General features: G+C 41.9%; 1 protein-coding gene across 2 annotated transcripts in view; it reads right to left on the bottom strand.

Moving 5' to 3' along the window:
* mtmr4 (myotubularin related protein 4) overlaps window positions 1-17938 on the bottom strand; it is a 58064-nt gene that overhangs the window by 24432 nt on the left and 15694 nt on the right. For both annotated transcript variants that reach the window (XM_062989115.1, XM_062989116.1), the window contains exon 3: window positions 5282-5371. In XM_062989115.1, coding sequence (XP_062845185.1) covers window positions 5282-5371 — 90 coding nt within the window. The remainder of the gene's footprint in view (window positions 1-5281; window positions 5372-17938) is intronic.

Below are 17938 nucleotides of genomic sequence, written 5' to 3'. Positions count from 1 at the left end.
CTGGAGAAGCTGTGCAGCATCAGTGGAAACTCATATCCTCGTCACCATGACAAATCCTCATCCTGGATGGAAATCCTCATCCCCATCTTGGAAATTTCTCATCCTAGCTCTGCCCGACTCTCTCTCCTCCTCCAGCCTGTCTTTTTGAAGTGTATGATTCAGTACAGTCTGAATATCCATCATCGTGCTAGTTAGTCAAATGGTTTCAGCATGGCAGCTACTGCTACTGCTCCAGAAATGGTCCATTAGCTGTGCTAAGCTCTGGTGAGACATTAGGACTGCCAACCTAATATGCTGTAAAACAGGATTCATCAGATGAGTTGACTTTATTCCATTGCTCTGATGTCTAGTTCAGATGCCTGCGTGCCCGTTGTAGGCGCTTTCGACAGTGGACAGGAGTTAGCACTATGATGCAGCCTCATACACGGAATGGCTAAATTGCTATGACCGGACCACTGGGTTGAAGTATTTCCAAAACAACAAGTAGTGTGTACAGGGAGCCATGTGGAGTTCCCAATGACAGTGGTCCAAGGAGGGACAAGCCACAAACCTCCAAAAGGTTGTTGAGCAACCAAGACTTAGTGATGCCAAAAAAACATGAAGGCTATTCATTGTCTTTAAGCCTGACCATATCGGCTGCATTCAACATGTGAAATAGGAGTAATATAGGAGTCAACCCAAAATGCACAATTGTTCATTACTAGAGCTAAACATGCTACTAAATATTACTGGCAACAATAGTGTAGCAGTGTAGTGATTACATGACAAGCAGATTTCTGCCTTTATACAGAGACATGACAATATCCTAGGCACGATCAAGGCGAGAATCCACCCTGACAACGGGCGCAAGGCAAGAATACCATGGACAGGGTGCCAATCCATCACAGGGCTTCCACCTCTGAAAAGCATTGGAATTTTAACTGGCCTGTGACTATGCAGCCCCATACACAGCAAGGTTTATGGGGCTGCCTGTTGTGACACATTTACTGCATCACCAATATTAAAATAAACTGCAATTTGAGCCACAGTAGCTCTTTTGTTGGTCCATACCAGACATCTTAGCCATCGTGTCCTCTGGCATCAGTAAGTCTGGGCCACCCAGCAACTTAGTGGCAGTTCATGGCACAGCATCATACCAACGTTTCAATGCCATCAGCAAAAAATGTTTTTGGTTGAGCGCATAGCCACCGATGCACCGCTGCTTTCACATCATCATCACATGAAAATCTTCTTCCCCTTTAAGCTTCTTTGAGCGTCCAAAAAGATGGAAATCTGATCTGAGCTAAATACAGACTACAAGCGTTTCTCTGTCTCTCAGACACGACCGATTACTACTCCTCCCACCCTCACCGTTTCCAGTGAATATATAAAAGTATGGAAACTTTTTGAAGATCCCTTATACATATATCTGATTTAAATAAGCCAGTTAAATACGTAACAGTGATGCAACCAGGTACCTCATAGCTGCTCAATAAAACAAACACAGAAATCTTACTTTTATACTTGGCCAAACCTTTTCTGTTGAGAAATACTATTCTGATTCCATGTTTATAACTCAAATTGTTACGGCTGTTTTCAAAAAAGGGAACGCATCAGTTGAGTGTTATGTGGACTGAGGCCGTCAGATTTTTGCTAAGCAGCTCTGCTGTCAGTTTAAATATTAACAATCAGCTGCTGGAAACACATTTAAAAGATATTTTCATTAACAATGACAAACATTGACTTATTTGATGAATCTCAAGTGGTCTGTTAATAACAACCGAGAGTTTTAACTATTACACTATGAGCTGAGACTATTTAGTACGGCTTCTCATCCTGTAAATCAGTCTTCAGTGCAGTCAGCCAAAAACAGCTCATCTCCCTCATTACTAATTCATGTTCACCTCCCCCAGGTCACCTGAGCCACACAAAAAAGACATGAAGATTTACTGTATGGCCATAATCTAATTAAAAACCTGACACACCCTAATTCCTCCGATATTATCAGGTAAAAGGCCCAAATCAAAGTATTGATGAAGAAAATACTGCCATGGATTTGTGTGTCAGAAAAGCCAAACGGATGATGCACATGTATGTCCGAATATATGAAATTCATGTAGTTGCTGCAGTGGACCTGATTATAATACCAATCTCAGTGGAAGTGCATTCATTTTTTATGTAGATGCAGCCTGACCAGAGGAAGCCTGAGCAGCCTGAAAAGCTTCAAAGCTTCAAAGGGATCAGGTGAAAGTCAGAATATAGCTATGGCTGTTTAAAAAATAGCAAGAAAAAGGAGAGAGCCAGGATGCAAATGATACCAATTTCTTTTAACCCTTAAGCAATTGTTGAGCAATAAGCATATACAGTGTATCACAAAAGTGAGTACACCCCTCACATTTCTACAAATATTTCATTATATCTTTTCATGGGACAACACTATAGACATGAAACTTGGATATAACTTAGAGTAGTCAGTGTACAACTTGTATAGCAGTGTAGATTTACTGTCTTCTGAAAATAACTCAACACACAGCCATTAATGTCTAAATAGCTGGCAACATAAGTGAGTACACCCCACAGTGAACATGTCCAAATTGTGCCCAAATGTGTCGTTGTCTCTCCCTGGTGTCATGTGTCAAGGTCCCAGGTGTAAATGGGGAGCAGGGCTGTTAAATTTTGGTGTTTTGGGTACAATTCTCTCATACTGGCCACTGGATATTCAACATGGCACCTCATGGCAAAGAACTCTCTGAGGATGTGAGAAATAGAATTGTTGCTCTCCACAAAGATGGCCTGGGCTATAAGAAGATTGCTAACACCCTGAAACTGAGCTACAGCATGGTGGCCAAGGTCATACAGCGGTTTTCCAGGACAGGTTCCACTCGGAACAGGCTTCGCCAGGGTCGACCAAAGAAGTTGAGTCCACGTGTTCGGCGTCATATCCAGAGGTTGGCTTTAAAAAATAGACACATGAGTGCTGCGAGCATTGCTGCAGAAGTTGAAGACGTGGGAGGTCAGCCTGTCAGTGCTCAGACCATACGCCGCACACTGCATCAACTCGGTCTGCATGGTCGTCATCCCAGAAGGAAGCTGACGCACAAGAAAGCCAGCAAACAGTTTGCTGAAGACAAGCAGTCCAAGAACATGGATTACTGGAAAGCCCTGTGGTCTGACGAGACCAAGATAAACTTGTTTGGCTCAGATGGTGTCCAGCATGTGTGGCGGCGCCCTGGTGAGAAGTACCAAGACAACTGTATCTTGCCTACAGTCAAGCATGGTGGTGGTAGCATCATGGTCTTGGGCTGCATGAGTGTTGCTGGCACTGGGGAGCTGCAGTTCATTGAGGGAAACATGAATTCCAACATGTACTGTGACATTCTGAAACAGAGCATGATCCCCTCCCTTCGAAAACTGGGCCTCATGGCAGTTTTCCAACAGGATAACGACCCCAAACACAACCTCCAAGATGACAACTGCCTTGCTGAGGAAGCTGAAGGTAAAGGTGATGGACTAAACCCAATTGAGCACCTGTGGCGCATCCTCAAGTGGAAGGTGGAGGAGTTCAAGGTGTCTAACATCCACCAGCTCTGTGATGTCATCATGGAGGAGTGGAAGAGGATTCCAGTAGCAACCTGTGCAGCTCTGGTGAATTCCATGCCCAGGAGGGTTAAGGCAGTGCTGGATAATAATGGTGGTCACACAAAATATTGACACTTTGGGCACAATTTGGACATGTTCACTGTGGGGTGTACTCACTTATGTTGCAGCTATTTAGACATTAATGGCTGTGTGTTGAGTTATTTTCAGAAGACAGTAAATCTACACTGCTATACAAGCTGTACACTGACTACTCTAAGTTATATCCAAGTTTTATTTCTATAGTGTTGTCCCATGAAAAGATATAATGAAATATTTGCAGAAATGTGAGGGGTGTACTCACTTTTGTGATACACTGTACCTTTTCATCCAAGTCAGTTGGTGGTAAACGTTCCCATGGTTCCATTACTTTTTTGCCAAGCTTCTGTGGTGTATGCTTTTATGGCTGGTCCAAGATCAGATGGTGGGTAAGGACACTGTTGGAGCGGGGAAGTGTAGCGGAGCCACAGTGTCCTTGTTAATAAATATTCATTGCCATGCACATTTTTAGGATGGTTCTAATGTCTAACATTCATTTACTTTTACATTTTCTGCATTTATCAGATGCTTTTATCCAAAGCGACTTACAGTACTGTGACAGTATACTGTCTAAGCAATTGAGGGTTAAGGGTTTTGCTTAAGGGCCCAACAACCTGGCAAAGGTGGGGTTGAAACCAGTGACCTTTTGATTACTAGTCCAGTACCTTAGCCACTAGGCTACAACTGCCCAAAAAATTCAAGTATGATCAACTAAACCTGGTGATTTTTCTGTGCCCATATAAATAAAGCTCTGCTGACTAACACATGATTCGGTCTCTAAGCAAAACCCCACTAGCAGCTTTGAGTTTGTGTCTAATTAGACAACTTGAGAGGCACTAAGGTATGACAAGCAGACGGCTACTGCTGTGTAAGCGTGTGCAGGAAACCTTAAGCACACAAAGGTAAAAGATTCCTGCGGCTTCAAACCGCTTGTATTCTGACAGCAGGGCTGCTCATTTTGCCACTTCAAACAGCCAATCAGCCTTTGAAAATAAACCATGTATGACAGCTATTTCTTGGACAGAAAAAATGTATGACAGCTATCACCAAAGGACATTAATTCTTTGAAGAATATGAATATTAATGCAGGAGCGCAAATTTACAGAAAACATGAATTACTGACTGAGGGAAGGAAAAACAGACTGTAACTAAGAAGCCAATTACACAGACATGATTTTTTTAAAAAGCTGAAAGAAATGATTCATATTTTCTTGTAAATGAAAAACATATGCAACAGAAGGGTGTTTCCAGGATTTTCTTCTTCTTTTTTTTTTTTTTAGGAAAGGGATAAAGGATTCGATTGGCTCTGATTCGATTAGATATTCCTGCCTTCCATCCAGTAATCCCCGGTGGAACCAGACCTGCGACAAACCTGACCTTCAGTTAAATAATACATGTTCTTATACTTTCCATGTAAGACTCAGCACACCCAAAGGTTAGCTTTTCACTGTATGTAAGCTTCCTGTACGTGTGTTCTTTCAAGCTTCTCCACCACCACACCACACCACACCACACCACACCACACCACACCACACACACACACCACACCACACCACACCACACCACACCACACCACACAAGGCATACTACCAAAAAAGAAAGAAAAAGAAAAGGAGAAAATGTTCACCTGAAGGCTGTCGTCTTCTTTAACCAGATCTTTCTGGGGGAACAGATCCTTGGCCTGGATGTACTCCAGACTGGGAGGCCCCTCCTCACCCTGCAACACAACAGAAACTGTATTAATGTAGTGTTACTAGTAAAGCATTACTTTTATTTAATAATTACAATAAAAACACAAACTGAATTGAACTTCTAATAAACTGAGAGCTGTACAGCTTTTTTCTTTCAGTTTTTAAAATATTCCCCCTCTGTTTTTTTCTGTCATGGTAACTAGTATCAGTTCCTAAAACAAAGTGTAATACAAGAACATGTGGAACATTTAAAAAAAATCTTTTTATTCTAAGAAAAAAAAAAAAAAGGTTGTGCAACACCCACATTAGAAGTCAGGAAATTCTGAAGAGATTTCCTTCCCCTAGATTTACTTCAACCATTTTATTTATTTTATTTTATCAGGATTTTAACATCATGTTTTACACACTTTGGTTACATTCATGACAGAAACTGTAGTTACTGGTTACACAAGGTTCATCAGTTTAAGTTTAATGTTGGTGCCCAGGTGGCAAACGGGATATTCCACTAGCACACCAGCGCCGAGATTCTGGACTCCTCGGTTTGAAACTCGGCGTTGCCACCAGACGGCTGGGCGCCATCTAGCGGGCATAACTGGTAGTGCCTTTAGCAGACATGTTTCTGCTAGGGCAGGATGACCGAACTATGTGGGTGGGGTCTTCAAACGCTGTGTAAGGACCCTGATTGGCAGATAGAGAGGCGCCTGTGCAAAGTGCATAGGTGAGAAAGGGTTCCGCTAAGGGCTGTGCATGGGTCAGGGTGGGGGTGAGCAGCAATATATGCCCAGCAGCGGAAGACAAATTGACTACGCTAAATTAGGAAAAAAATGCAAAAAGCTCCAGGAACAAACCCACACAGACACAGGGAGAACATGCAAACTACACAAAGAAAGGACCAGGAGCGCTCCATCTGGGAACCAAACCCAGGACCTTCTTGTTGTAAGGCGACAGTGCTACCCGAGCTACCGCGCCGGCCCTTCAACCATCATACTTGCATCATACATGTTCTAGATGCAGGGGTGTCGATAATAATCCAATGCTTTATCATAATCCACACATTTAATATGCCCTCAGTTTCTAATTTATTTTAAAATACTTACTTTAAATAAAAGGTAGATTTTTTTTTTTTAATATTGTAGTGCAATTAACCTTAATGACTGCATAATTTTCAAGCCTACTTTATAACAAGTACGTTTCACTAACAGTTAAAGACGTACATGTAAAAGTTTGTTTTGCAGATATGGCAAATTTTGCAGATTTTTCCTCATGCCACTGCCATCCAAGTCCTGTGCTAATCTGCACGTAACCCAGCAGCAATCATCATGTGGCAGATTAAAAATTGACCAAAAAAGACCTTGAGCAATAGTGCAATAGAGGATGAAGTCAAAGGCCTTTTACTTGCAAGAGAAAAAGGGGAAGAGAGAATAACGAGGCCAGAAAAGCAAAACAATCACTCTAAACAGCAAAAAAAAAATTTTTTTATTAAAACAATTATAAAAAAAGAGGAAACTGCTTTTCTATAAGACTGGTATGCTAAGTCAAATCAATTCAAGAACTGGCAAAATAAAAATAAAACAACCCTCATTTCTAATCTCATGGGGAGTTTATTTTAATTAGAATATCAGGCCAGTCAGTTTAACATGTTCCTATTCTCAATTGCATACGTGCAGGCATTCAGGTATCGGAACCCATAAATCAGAAAGCGTCATGCTAACTATAACCAGAAAACGGTGCCATTGCTCTCGCGATGGGCGTGTGTGATCACTTTAGGACTGGACGATGTAATTTAATGACCAGATGTGGCAGCCAAATTTAGACACAACACATTTTTCAGGACTCCCTGGGCACCCAGTATAAGTGCTGTGTGTATGTCAGCACAGAAGTTAAAGGTCAGAGAGGACCAGCAAGGGGTCTAATGCCAGTATGGAGGGGTAATGATGCGAATGACATGCACTGGCTGGACAAACAAACAAGGTAAGTAGTTCAAACTAAAAACGTGTGTAGTTGAAGAACAGCTTTAAATCTAAGCAAGCTGGGGCGCCCAGGTGGCACAATGGGATAATACGCACCAGCGTTCGAATCTCGGCTCTCAGTTGGCTAATGCCTGCAGCAGACAAAATTGGCTTCCAGTCAGCAGGGTGGGAAAGACCGGACTATCTATTTATCAACACTCTAAGGACCTTGGTTGCCCAGGGCACCTGTACAGAAAGTGGAAGACCGCAGAAATCGGGGAGTGGCTCTGAGTATGCGAAGCGGACCTCACGTGCAAATCCACCAAAGTATGGGAGAACAAGAAGGGATTGGTGGACTGTGCACACGTCAGAGGGAGTGTGTCTCGGGCAATTATACACCCTTCTTGGATGCCATCGGGGTCCTTAGAAGCGGATTGGCTACGCTAAAAACTAAGCAAGCTATGCCGAGATCGACTCCTGACCAGCGGTAAAAAAAACAACCAATGTAATAAGACATCTGAAACCAAACTTGCTAACTTTGGGACAGTTTGTGTCTGCACTCCTCTGCTGTTTGCGTTATTACTGAGACAATAAGTGAAAGGCGGATGTCTGATAACGGCTCCTAATTTGTCCAAGACCATTCATGTGTTCTGATTCCCTCAAATACCAGATTGTATGCGTTCCATTTGCACTCCACAAACATACTCAAGAGACAAAATAGATATTCTTTATCAGACACACCCAAGCAGCAGGTTATGATGGTGCCAGACACCCAAACAGAGTGATCCAGATGGCGGTAGACGGCGTGAACAGATGTGAAGAGGATACGACTTTGCAGTGGCCTTTTCTTTTGCTTGGCTTCTAATCAATAATCTTTTCAAATAACTAAGGCCAGTCTGGGTCCTTGAGATTTAAAATCGTAAATATTAAACACACGACTCAAACTGCAGCAGAGAAACCCAATGTCTCGTGAAAGAAATCTGTTATGCATTAATGACCACTAACTTATGAGAACTGAGCTTGTTCGACAGTGTCATACGAGACAAACTGCAAACAGTAGAGTGCATTACAATAAAACGGTTTGGCAATGGATAATAAACACGTAGGTAGATCTATGTGAACAATGCCTGTTTTAATTCTACTGAATACAAGTCTTGCAGACCCTGAATTCCATTCAGTGACTAATCAAAATGTTGAATAGCATTTTTACACACACTATCTCAAACTATTACAGATTCCATGTAACTTCACAAGATCTTGGGTGCCACAATCATTGTAACTCATTGGCAGAATCATAGTGTGTGATGTGCACCCTTGCGAAACCTTATGGCATAATAGGAATTGATCTTTTAAGGATGATCCTTGACAAATCAATGACATCTATCTTAACACTTGGTGTCTCATTGATGTGTTGCTTTGTTTGTTTATTAGGGTTTTAACAACATGTTTTACACTTTGCCGGATTACAAATTATTCAGCTGTCATTGATTTGAATTGTACAATTCTGTTACGTTGACCAAGAACTACTTCTGCAACTAATGATCTCTGGATTATTTTATTTAATTTATTTGGATTTTAAGGCCATGTTTAACATGTGTGTCTTGTTATGGCAAGATAGATATTATGTTTCTGTCTTTTATCTTGTCTTTATAATTTAAGCTATTATATATTTTCATTTTATTTTTGTGTTGTCTTGTGTAAGAGTTTCTTTACAGTTCCAGGCATGTGTACTTTTAGTCTTTCACCGGTGTACTTGGGGCATTCTATAAGTATGTGTTTCTCTAGAATTAAAAGGGTTTAATAAGGTTAGAAGTAATTCTCTTAACGCTTCTTTTCCAATGCACAGTGCCCTATGGTCCAACATGAACTTGCCAAGTCTGATGCGCTGTTGTGCATTTCCAATTGCACAAGGGTACTCCTGAAAATAAGAGGAGTTTGCTTAAGGTGAGGCTGTGATGGCATTCTCCATCAGATGCTGAGAGCAAATACACCACGCTAACTGTAAACAATTCCAATAGCAGCAACAGGAAAAATTATGGGTCTGCCCTGTTGTGCCTGCTGTGTTGGAGTTTGTTTTTTTTAATCCCATTATCACTTAGAAGTACTGCAGAAGTATTGGGGTGCTCAGGTGGCGCAGCTGTAAAACAAGCTAGCACACCAGAGCTGACAACTCAAAACTTGTCATTTCGAATCTCAGCTCTGTTACCGGCGGGCTGGGCGCCCACACGAACAACAATTGGCTTGTTGTTTATACGGGGGTTGGGGATTCCTCATAACTGATATAATTATGGCCTCTGCTGGCTGGTTGATGGCACCTGCACAGGGACAAGGGATAATGTGTTGATCAGGGTGTGGCTCTCCGTACACAGAGCTGATCCGCATATGAACTCACCTAAAAAGATGCAGTCGGCTACTGCACACGTGTCGGAGGGGGCATGTTTTAGTCGCGGCTCTCCTCAATCAGAGTGGAGGTCAACATCAGTAGAGAAGAAGCGTAATGCAATCGGGTAATAGGATACACAAAACAGTCAGGAGAAAATGCATAAATCACTGGCGATTCTGTAAGTACTGCATTTGATCCTTTAACAACCTGCACTGTTTCTCAGTCCACCCATACAGACTGCTCCAGTATACTTGGTCCCTGGCAAAGAAGGGTAACCAAATAAAGCGTGGGTACTTAATGGCAGTACAGGTCACCTAGCAATGAAGCCATTTACATTTTCAGCATTTAGCAGACGCTTTTATCCAAAGCGACTTACAGTTATGACAGCATACAATCTAAGCAATTGAGGGTTAAGGGCCTTGCTCAAGAGCCCAACAGTGGCAACCTGGCAGTGGTGAGGCTTGAACCGGCAACCATCCGATTACTGGCCCAGTACCTTAACCTCTAGGCTACAACTGCCCTAAATGTGGGAGCACAGATTCGAAAACGTGCCGTACCATAGCACACTCTGCTATAGTACAAAAAAAGAGCCATTTCATTAAACTTTAACTACACTGGATTTATAATTCATATGATATCCTCCGTCTCCGATTACAAGATCTGGATTTAATTTATAAAACCTTAAACACCTACAGGTCTCTGCTGCCTTAAAAATGACATAAATGACTTAACATTCTTGAATGACCTACTCTAACCTTCTAAAATCAAAATGCTGGCCCATTTTTAACAGCATCTGATTGTACAACCCAACCTAGAAGATCACTTCTATTCTCAGGCTGCTGCAGAGCTCTGCGCATCCATCAGTGCCAGCATCCAGACAGCCCGGAGACCGTCTAGCAACAGATAGCTCTGACCTGCCAGACATAACCTACTGAGCTCAGAGAATGAGATCGACCAGCTTTATTACGTACGGGTCATAGGAACGAGCAGAACCAAGTGTCTGTGAAGCACAGCAAGACTAAAAGTGAATATCAATACAGTCCTTTCTACACAAAATGAGCAGTGAGATCATTGTTAACTTATTGATGCAGACTGTAATTAAGTTAAATTAAGGATTATATAAACCTAAACAGTCTCAGTAGTGTCAACTAAGGCGCTCCGGTGGCACGGTGGTAAAACATGCTAGCACACCAGAGCTGATATCTCGAACTTGTCAGTTCAGATCTCACCTCTGCTACCAGCCGTCTGGTCTCGTACATGAACAATGATTGACTGATTTGCAAGGAGGGTGCCGGAGGGGGGTTTCCTCATAACTGATGCAATTACGACATCTGCTGGCTGATTGATGGTGCCTGCACAGAGATATGGGATAATGGTCAGGGTGTGACTCTCCATACACAAAGCGGATCCACATATGAACTCGTCTCGTGCAGATGAAAGGAAGCAGTCGGCTACTGCACACGTGTCGGAGGGGGGTGTTAGTCACGGCTCTCCTCAGTCAGAAGTGGAGGTCAACATCAGTAGAGAGGACGCGTAATGCAATCGGGTAATTGGATATGACTAGATAGGGAGACCCAATCTGGCCTTACCTTCCTCAAACACGATCAGTTATGTATCACCTGTGGCAGCTACAGTGACCCCTACTGTCTAGTAGAGGCACCAGCACAAGAGGCTAAGAAAAGCACGTTCCTCCAGGCATGTTATGCCTATACAGGAGTTCAGAGCTGACTGGTGGAGAGGACAGCTAGATGGCTTTACTGGTGTCTTGAGGGCAGCAAGGGTTTTGTGCATGTTGCGGACAGTGCAATCAATCAAAATTGGAAATTGGACAACAGCTACTTTGGGCATGATGCTATTTTCGTCTTCAAATTCTGTTATATGGTCATGTAACAGTCAAAACTGAGGATTAATATCAATACTAACTGTATGAAACATCTAAAATTCCTCCATAATTACTGATAATGATACAATTTCACTTCAAAATACTTATACTGTAATAAGGCCAAGGTTTTGTAACAAAAGTGGGGTCAGTGTCTGGTGGCATGTTACTAATGAAAACTGTATCTGTCCACCACTAGGGGGCAATACAGAGGTATTTAACATAGAATATTTTAAACAAATAATCAAGCTGGTCAAGCTCTCTCTGGTTGAGCTGATGCTACTTCACTAAGTATATCAAAGTCTCCCGATTAGTCAGAAAAGCTGACAAATGTCCTCAAGACCATGATGAGCCATTCTGGTAAAGTCTATTATTGGACACACTGTTAAACTTCCTCCTTAATACATTCAGCATACAATCTTTTTATTTTCAGCTCACGCTCCTCCTCTCATTGATAAACAACCCGCCTACTTACAAGGGGTCCATTAGGCTGATGAATGGAATTCCAGTCCTTCCATTTAGGCTTGGAATGAGGCCATTTTCGGAGGGATGGCAGAATCCCAAGTGCTTACTTAAGCAAATTAATGATTTCAAATGTGTCTGGAAAAAAATCTCCAGCATTACCATTTTTTAACTTATTTTATTTATATGTTTTGGCAACGGACACCAAACTGCCTGTTAGTCAGACTTGGGTTAGAGTCCTGGCCAGTGTGATGATTTCCACTCTGCTAACTAGATACATCATACTAACTACATCATATGATCGATTAGATATACTCCGAAACCCAATCATGAATGGTTCAGTTACAGCTATGCAATCTAAATTTAAACAATTTCCTTTGGGATTCTGTCTATCTAATAATGTCAAAAATGCACCAATTCCAGCAAGAGCTCTCAGGTTACTTGTAACATAAAAAGAACAGCCCAACCACAAAGCAGTAAGCCACACATGCTTGCAAAATTAAAAGCATCACTACAAAGTTCCAAACTTCAGAGTTAAATGGGAGTTTTATGCTCAGTGTAAAGGACAAATGTACATTAGCATTAACCTCCTGGTTTTCCCAGGATCTACCATAGCGCCAATTTCTATAAACACAAAATACAGGACACTATGAGCATATCTGCACCATTCTGACCTGTTCGCGCATACACATAACGATGAGTACCAAAAAACATTTAAGGTGCTTTTAAGGTGCCATTTTTATCATCTAAAACTTAATTTTCAAGACACAACAAAGACACAGCATAAAAGCAAACACCCCCCACCCTACACACACACACACACACACACACACACACACACAACACTTGACAGTCAACAAAGACCTCAAAAACTGTGCTATGCTAGTTACTACGCTACTCAAATTTCATTACGCCCCAACCACACTTAGTTTCAGTAAAGCAGGTTGGATCAGGAATGATGGTGACGGCATCCATTCAAACTGAGCATGGAAACCCCCATTCATGAATGCCAGCAAAGGAGGTTCAGAACCGTTCCGAAAAGCCGACACCAAGCTCATTCTCACCCAGAAACACTAATACCCCTTTTCCACCAAAAAAAACATGGTTCTAGAACCGGTTCTGTTCAGGTTTCTCTGAACCTTGGTGTTCTGTAGAGAACCGACGCGCGTTTCCACCAGTTTTTGAGAACCAAGCAGCGTCATCATCGGTGGGCGTTACTTACTAAGAGTTAAGAGAAGTAATATCATGGCGAAGTGTGTGGATTATGTGCGAGCATTTGTGCTGCTGTTACAGATGTTTGTTTTTATGTAAAAAGCAGCGATCTAACAATCGGTGATAAGAAGACGTGACGTGTTTGTATCAGTTGTTGTTTTCTTTAGTTCACTGATGTGAGAAGCGCTTTGTGCTTCGCTTTCACCGCGACTCTCGGCGCAAATAGCGGATTTACTCAGCGCTCGACTCGAGCGATAAAACATCATTAAAGTTCCACATCACGAACATTTATCTGCGTTTGTCTCAGTTGTTGTTTTCTTTACTTTATTGACGTGAGAAGCATTTTACGCTTCGTTTTCACTGCGACTCTCAGCGCAGATAGCCGGTTTACTCATCGCTCGACTTGAGCGATAAAACATCATTAACGTTCCACAACACGAACAAACATCTGTGTGAAGTAACCATCAAATCCACTCTAAAATACCACATGTATCTGTGTTTAACTGGATTGACATCACGTGTGGTGTTTATGCAGCTCGGGGAGTTGAAAAAGCTTCACGCTTTATTATTCACGTTAAGCGTGTTTCGTTCTGTCCGGGTCACTTTTATCACGTTATATCACACAATTCACCTTTTTAACGCGCTATGCTGTATAACATGACACGCCCACGGACGGACGTCACGGTTCGCGCTGAAAAACCAAGTATTCTGTGGTGCCAGATTGGCCCGCTAGTTCACTGTCTGGAACCTCTTTATTCCGGTGGAAACACAGTTCGGGAACCGGAACGGGCTCCGTGCTGCGTCGGTGGAAAAGGGGTATCATGGCTCAAGGCAATCTGGGTCCATCTGTGACCAGAAAACAGCCTTATCATTAAAAAACAAGGCAAACATTCACACTAATTTGATAGTGAGAAGCGGCAGCACACACACAAGCTTTTCCTTAATTTAAAACACATTCCTCAACTTATTGTAAGCTTTAAACCATAATTGAACACGCTTCACACTTTCCAGCTGCCCAACACAGACTAATCATCAGTGAATTCTTCCAAGAGTGCTAAGTGTTTAAAAATGGCTCAAAAACATCCAGCGGGAGATTAAAAGCCTTTTAAGGAACCTCGACTGTCTTTGCATAATCAATCAGCTATTGCATTTACCACATGTTTTTACTAACTTTAATCTAATCACAGCACATGTTAATATCATATTAGGACCCTACATGTAATAACTGTGGGTATACATTTACTGACTGTAGCCTATTTGTTCTTTTGTACACTTTGTCGCCCTTTCTATACCTCATTTACCAATCAAAAGGGACCCCAATGATGACATGGTAGTGTATCAGGTGTAGCAGTGATAATAAAGAACCCTCTACAAGCCATAACTACAACAAGGAGTGCAAAGACACTCGCCCAGCATGAATCCATACCATAGCGTGTCTACTGTCAGAGATTACTGTTGCACATATGGTAAGAGAAAAGCAAGAGGTTCATTAACCGTGAGAGAATAAGAATTCTATTTAAAGTCAGTCTCAAGTCATATTACAGACCGGCATAACCTAAAAACGCCAGAGAAATGACCATTCTGTATTCATATCATTCATTTTCAGTGAGGAGGACGTTCAGACTACCACACACATAGTAATCGCAGTCCTGTTTCTATGGTAACGCCTCAAGTTTTCTGGGCCCCTTTCTCAAACAGGTTCACACTTCTATTGGTTTCCTCGCACATCCTCCAGTCTGCTATTGCTTTGCTTTCATCCTAAACTGCCACGTGGAGCTGCCAGAGGGAAGAAACTTAATCTGATAAAGTGCTTTGCTCAGAATTAGATTATCTGTCTGGGATCACAGGCAGCTCAAAACACACACACACACACACACACAGTCACGGCAAATACGGCAAAGGTTACGGTTTACTAGCAAACAATATCACAATATCAAGGAACAGTCGCAAGTTAAATTCAATTTCTTCAATAATCACCTGATTGGAGCCGTTTGAGCTAATCAAGTCTGTGATACGTATGGTAATTATGGTAGATATTATTACAGTGTAATGTAACAGTGTGACCATGTATTATTACGCTTATATTTCTATTTCTCTCTTGAGCGCACAAGATCATAACCATCATGAGATGGTTGAGACCAAGTGTGGTACAGTTAATAAAGTCTAATTTGTAATAAGGAAGCCACCACACCGCACAGAATAGTGAGCACAAGTATTAGTGTCCAGCTTCTTTTGCTGTGGAAATTATATAAACACACTAAATATGAGCTAAAAAAATTAGTGTGTGTGTGTGTGTGTGTGTGTGTGTGTGTGTGTGTGTGTGTGTGTGTGCAGTAGATGCAAGTAAACCAGTTTCTCGTGTCTGCTTCCTAAACAGCATATTCTGAAGAGTGACAAACCATCTAGTTTAGGTTAAGTGTTGATCATTCACTCTGAAAGATGCTGTGTCCTGACTAAAAATGGTTTATTGATGTCCAGCAATCAATCTGGTGCGTCTAACTGCACAGAGTCCTATGTCCTTCAGTCCAATGCTCAAGTCAACAAAGTACACGCAGGAATCTAAAACATTTAAAAACATCTTCATCGTGCTGACGTCGAGAACCCTTTCCTTTATCTGGTTTCCAAATGTTTATGCAGTGTTTGGCTGAAGTTTAGTCTGAAAGCATTAATCACATGAAGCTTATTCTTAATTGTAATTAATTATTGAAGTGTGTAGATCTTGTTTAATAGTAGAAATGTTTGCCGTCAATCAAATTAATTAAGGATTGTTAGGCTGTGTGTAAACATGTACGTTTATGTCTGAACAAAGGCAGGGGTCTGCAACACCAATTAACTGCTCACAACACCTACTCGGCACTTTTACCACACAACATTTACACCAATTCACACCTCTGAACACCACCGTCATGTCAATCGCGTAGCAGTACAAGTGTAAATAACAAGATGAAATATTTTCAAACTGAAGCCTGAAAAAGGGCAGTTGTAGCCTAGCAGTTAAGGTACTGGACTAGTAATCAAAAGGTCGCTGGTTCAAGCCCCATCACGGCCAGGTTGCTGCTGTTGGGTCCTTGAGCAAGGCCCTTAACCCTTAACTGCTCAGACTGTACAATGTCACAGTCACCGCACTTGTATGTGTTTGGACTGTGGGAGGAAACCGGAGCTCCCGGAGGAAACCCACGCAGACACTGGGAGAACATGCTAACTCCACCTGGGAACTGAACCCACGACCTTCTTGCTGTGAGGCGACAGTGCTACCCACAGAGCCACTAGGCCACCCATTTTCTCCCACTTTATGGTTAGACCAGAATCCATTTGGAGTTTTTACTGCTGGGTGTGAGCTTAATCTCTGGTCTGGCTGAAAAATGGGTCTAGGCTTTGCATTACCACCACTTGGTTGAACACGACTATGGAAAAACTCCTAAAGTGGCAAAAAGGTGCTTAAACATAAAGTCCCATGGCACATTCAATCAGGTTTACAAGAGCAAACCAGTAAACCAGTTACAATAACTCATAACCAGTAAAATGTAACAATTTCTTGATTATAAAAAGACAAGACAGACAGATCACTCACAAAAAGACTGATTGAGTTGGATCAGTGACAAGCAGAAGAAGCACTAATATGCAACACAACAAATATAATTTACATAAAAATAATTAACAAACAATTAGTGGTTTAGAAGGAATGTAAATAAGTCAAAAGCTGTTTTCCAGCAACTGCTTTGTCCTAGTCAGGGTCACGGCAGGTTCAGTTCCACCAGGAAACACTGGGCACAAAGCAGGAACACCCACGACAGGGCACCAATTCATTGCAGGACTTGGGCCATCCACCCCTCTCCCCCCCTCCCTCTCAGACATTAGTGTCTCTTTAGAAATAAGCCGGCCAGTGATGGAAGGTTAGCGTAACAGACCACTGAACCACCCGTGGGCCCCCACCACAGGCGTTAGAGCAGCAGGATACACAGACACACAGATCTAAAAGCTGTTGTGAATGTGAAAGAAGGTCCACAGTGTGTGTTGCTAGCTTGATTTGATTAGCCGATTGGTGTAATGGCATCAGAGAGATAAAGAAAGCTTTCACTAATCAATAAGTGTGTTATACAGTTCTCCCTGAGGATCAAACAGCCATTATTTAAAGCCCTAAAAAAACAAGCATCCATCTCAGCAGGGGACAGAGGCAACAATCTCATCTTCACAATGCCATTCTACTTTTATAATGCAACATAAAACTTGCTGATCCTCTGCTAGTGTCTCTGTATATTCATTTTTCACAGAACACAGACAAAGAATCACTGCAGAACTAATTGGTTATACTTGCAATGTTTTAATTTCAGGTCAGCAGTGCTAAAATACAAAAAACAAGATGTGTGTGTTTGTGCACTTTGCAGTTAATGATTGTTTCTTTTAATAAGAACCTACATTAAGTTTTTCAGACTAGGACACATCATGACATTTCAATCTTACTACTGGAGTTAATCCACAATGGTTCAATACAATACACAGTGCACACTAAAGGCTGGGAAAGCTTATCCCAAACCCTAAATTTAGCACACTAGATAGGGGGTATGGAGTCATAATGGATGTGGCTACTGGTCTATGAAGCTTTATTAATGTTACAGCTTGAGGACTAGGGAAATCCAACAGTGGTGTCATGCTGAAATCTGCACTCATGCTATTACACGCTGTGATAGCAATTGAGTAAATTGTACAA

Source organism: Trichomycterus rosablanca, chromosome 26 (genome assembly GCF_030014385.1).
Source record: "Trichomycterus rosablanca isolate fTriRos1 chromosome 26, fTriRos1.hap1, whole genome shotgun sequence".
Lineage (NCBI taxonomy): Eukaryota > Metazoa > Chordata > Actinopteri > Siluriformes > Trichomycteridae > Trichomycterus > Trichomycterus rosablanca.
This window is presented reverse-complemented; position numbering and strand designations above follow the sequence as displayed.